General features: G+C 51.1%; 1 protein-coding gene across 1 annotated transcript in view; it reads left to right on the top strand.

Moving 5' to 3' along the window:
• The first annotated feature begins 3215 nt into the window (after positions 1-3215).
• HS3ST4 (heparan sulfate (glucosamine) 3-O-sulfotransferase 4) overlaps positions 3216-3580 on the top strand; it is a 466237-nt gene continuing 465872 nt past the window's right edge. The window contains exons 1-2 of the mRNA XM_006896636.1: positions 3216-3261; positions 3354-3559. Of these exons, the coding sequence (XP_006896698.1) occupies positions 3216-3261; positions 3354-3559 (252 nt within the window). The remainder of the gene's footprint in view (positions 3262-3353; positions 3560-3580) is intronic.

Genomic DNA, 3580 nt, shown 5'->3' with positions numbered 1-3580 from the left:
CTTGAGTCAGGAAGGGCATCAGTAGAGGTAGGAATGACTGAGAAGCACTGCTCTGTATTGCTGTTTGAGGAGCACAGCAGCAAGGCACGCTGAAAGCTTGGCCAGTGGGAGGCACGCTGTGCGCAGCCAGAGGGGCCTGAACAGGCATGGGTGCAGGCAGTGCACAGGGAAAGCATACTCTTTAGAACCTCCAAATTGATGGGGAATTTCGGAGTGATCTCTGTCCTCCTTATATAACTCTTACTTTTCATTGTAGGTTTCTCAACCTTGCCCTTGTCCCCAGGACAAGTCTGCATCAAGTTTCGAAACAGACAAATGCCTAAGTTAAGAAATCCACAAAACTCCTGTCCAAAAAACATTACTTCCTCCCATCACTTGTGGAATCTGACACCTAACTAATTCTCCTTCTTTCGAGAGGCCTAATGGGTAAGGAGCTTCACTGCCAACGCAAAGGCAGGCGAATCCACCAGCTGCTCTGTGGGAGTAAGATGGGCAATATCCTCCCTTGTGATTCCTAGCTTCTGAAAACCCACTGGTGGGATTTCACGGATTCACTGGTCCATGAGTCGGCTCTGACTCGATGGCAATGAGTTAGTGAGCGAGCATTTGGAGGCTGGGAGTCTCCAGGTGGTGCAGGGGGTTAACACACCTGGCTGATAACTGAAAGGTTGGCAGTTGGGAGTCCACCGGAGCCTCCCAGAGGGGCCTGTCCAGAAAATCCTGGCAATCTATTTAAGACACAGCCATTCAATGGGGCAGCACTGCTCTACAGTGACACACATGGGGTCACTGTGCGTGGTGGCTGACTTGATGACAACAGTTACAGCTTCTTTTTTGAGAGGGGAGAGTGATGTGTGAGGAAAAAGAATATTGGGACATTTCCTTATTAGCAAGATCTAAGCAAATCATAGAAACCTGTAGGGCAGTCAGAGTGGGCAGCATGAAAGCAGGGTGCATGAGCTCCCTCCAACCACAGGGCCAACAGTGGCTCCTTAGCTCCAGCCGAGGGACCCTAACTTCTGGAATCTGCTGTAATCCAGACTCCTTCCTCCTCCCCAGAAAGTTGCTGTTGTTATGTGTTGTGAACCGACTCACCCTCCAGTGGGTTTTCAGAGTTTGTAAACCACACTGGAGAAGACTGCTCATTATTTCTTCTGTGGTGCGACCTGGGGATTCGAACTGTGTACCTTTGAGTTGGCAACATAGCTCTGTACCACCAAGTCATCAGAATACCAGCTTTATATCATGCTGCATTGAAAAACAAGGAACTCATGAACTATTGAAAATGGATGACCCTGGAGGACATAATGCTGAGTGAAATATCTCAGTCACAAAAGGACAAATACTGCATAGTGCCACTGTTGTAAAACGGGACTCACATAGGGGTTAGGGGAGACTGAGAAAGATGGGATAAATTATGTCTACTTCATTGAAACAGATGAGAGAGAGAACTGTTTAAAAGGTATATATGATTAGGTATTATTGTCATGACAGGAGTCCAGAACAAAGGCTGCATAGTGGAGTGGACTTGAGGGGAGGGATTGTATAACAATGAAAGAATTTTTCTTTTACCTTTCAAAGAAAAGAATGAACTGGAGGGGAGGCGTGGACAGGGAGAAAAGTGCAATAATGAATGAATGGAATTCCAAAATCTCTGTAAATTTTCATTAAAATTATTAATAATAAAAAAATACTAAACACATGGGGAAAATGTTGCATCCTGTTTATATTTCTTAATAGGCTGAGTTCCCAGTTTGCCACATCAGGCCTAGATCTTCTTGAATTTGGGACATCTTGGGGAAAAAGTGGATTCTGAGCAGAGAGTTTTGGCTGCAGAGAGTAGATGAAGAAGTTGGAGTATTAAGTGTAGGTTATGGGGAGTCCCTGCTGCTACCTCATGGTGGGCGCCCAAGAGTCATAAGGGAGACAGGCTATAGCAACCCTAACGTCTGCTGTGATCCCAGCCGCCTGGTCGACCCCATCCCGGAGCTGGGCAGAACTTGGGTTTCTCTCTGCCCTAGTTGGTCCCTTCCCATTAACATTCCAGGAATGCTATTGTGAGGGGTTTGAAAAAGCATCCCTAGTTACACGGAATGATTTACACGACACCAGCCTCTGCATTTCAGAGGTCTCCAGTGAACCATAAAAAATATATTATAAAGGAATAATCTTTATCTGAACTGAAGCCGCAGTAAAGCAAACCCATGTCCAGCTGAGAGCAGCAGTGAGCTTCTGTTCATTCAGGAAAAGTCTGTGTTCTTCATGGGATTTGATTAACATTTTTCCCCTCTTCAGCACTAGGTAAGTAGTTACTATTTAGACTTTACATACATCTCCCTCCCCTTGCCCCCCAGCTGTGGTTCCTATCATGTGTTCAAACACCAAGAATTCCCACCGCGTCCACCTTTGCAAGCTGGCAGAGCACTGTGACCTGGTAGGCACCTAACAGAGGGTTGCCTGGTAAACTGGGGCTCATGGAGCTGGGAGGGAGAACCGGCTGTCCCCATCTCCGGGAAGCCGTTTCCTGGAGTGCCTCCGTTGATTATATGGGCTCCTCGCGTCTCTTACCTCCCCAAGCAAAAGGCAACAGAAAGCACAGTCTAGTTTAGTTTTAAATCTTGCAAATCCTTCAGATGTTTACCGTTTCCCCCCCAAGGGAGAGAGAAGTGAGGGATGGCATTGCTCTGTAAAGAAAATACCGTAAAAGGAAAAAAAAAAAAATCAGCGAGACTTTGCACAGACACTCTGCGACCCTGCTTGTTTCTGATGGTTAGATCTTTAGGGTCCAGAGAAACCTCAGCTGCTGTGGCGGCGATGCTGAAGGGACACAGGTGTGTGTGCACTTGTGACTGAGGAGGTCTAGGAGGGAGGAGCCTCACCTCTTGCAGAAGAAAAGCACAGACAGAGGCAAAGCTGCCCGGGCAGGTGCACTAGGGCTTTGGTGGCAAAGCACCACTCTCCAAGGGCTTCAAGATAAGGTGAGGAGACTGGAAAGGAAGACGTGAAAAGAAAGATCCCCGCACACCAGAGACCAGAGGCAGGGCTCTAAGCGAGGAAGAGCAAAGGCAGGTCAGGGGGGGACCGAGCTTCCCGAGTCCCCGGGGAAAAGGGGAGACGCAGGGGCTCCTCACCCACTAGCCCTAAGTTCCCGAGAGCGCGGAGGCATCAGTGGCTGGTATTGGGGTTGAATGAACCTGAAAGTATTAGGGGATGCAATGGGCGTCCCAGGCCCTCCTGGGGAGGGGAAGCACCTGAGGCTGGGCAGGGAACCCCTCCAGCACTGAAGGGCAGGATCTGGGATCTCCTGGGGGCCCCGGCGCCAGAGCACGCCCCCGCCACCCTCCCCCCCGCAGGCGCGAGCGAGGCGCACCCCCTCCCTGAGCGACGGCGGGCGCGCGCGCGGCCCCTTCTCCTCCCCTCGGCGCGCCTCCTCTCTCCAGGCAGAAAGTTAGCAGCGGGGAAGGAACTCCGGGCCGGAGCCACGCGCGGCGGCGGCGGCGGCAGAGGCTGGACCCCGAGCGGCGGCGGCCCGGGAGCGGGGGCTCTGCGGACGGAGCAGGTGCAGCCGGCGGCCCCGCGC

This window comes from Elephantulus edwardii, unplaced genomic scaffold (assembly GCF_000299155.1).
Source record: "Elephantulus edwardii isolate Elephantulus edwardi_28Jun2011 unplaced genomic scaffold, EleEdw1.0 scaffold00186, whole genome shotgun sequence".
In the NCBI taxonomy this organism is placed as follows: domain Eukaryota; kingdom Metazoa; phylum Chordata; class Mammalia; order Macroscelidea; family Macroscelididae; genus Elephantulus; species Elephantulus edwardii.
This window is presented reverse-complemented; position numbering and strand designations above follow the sequence as displayed.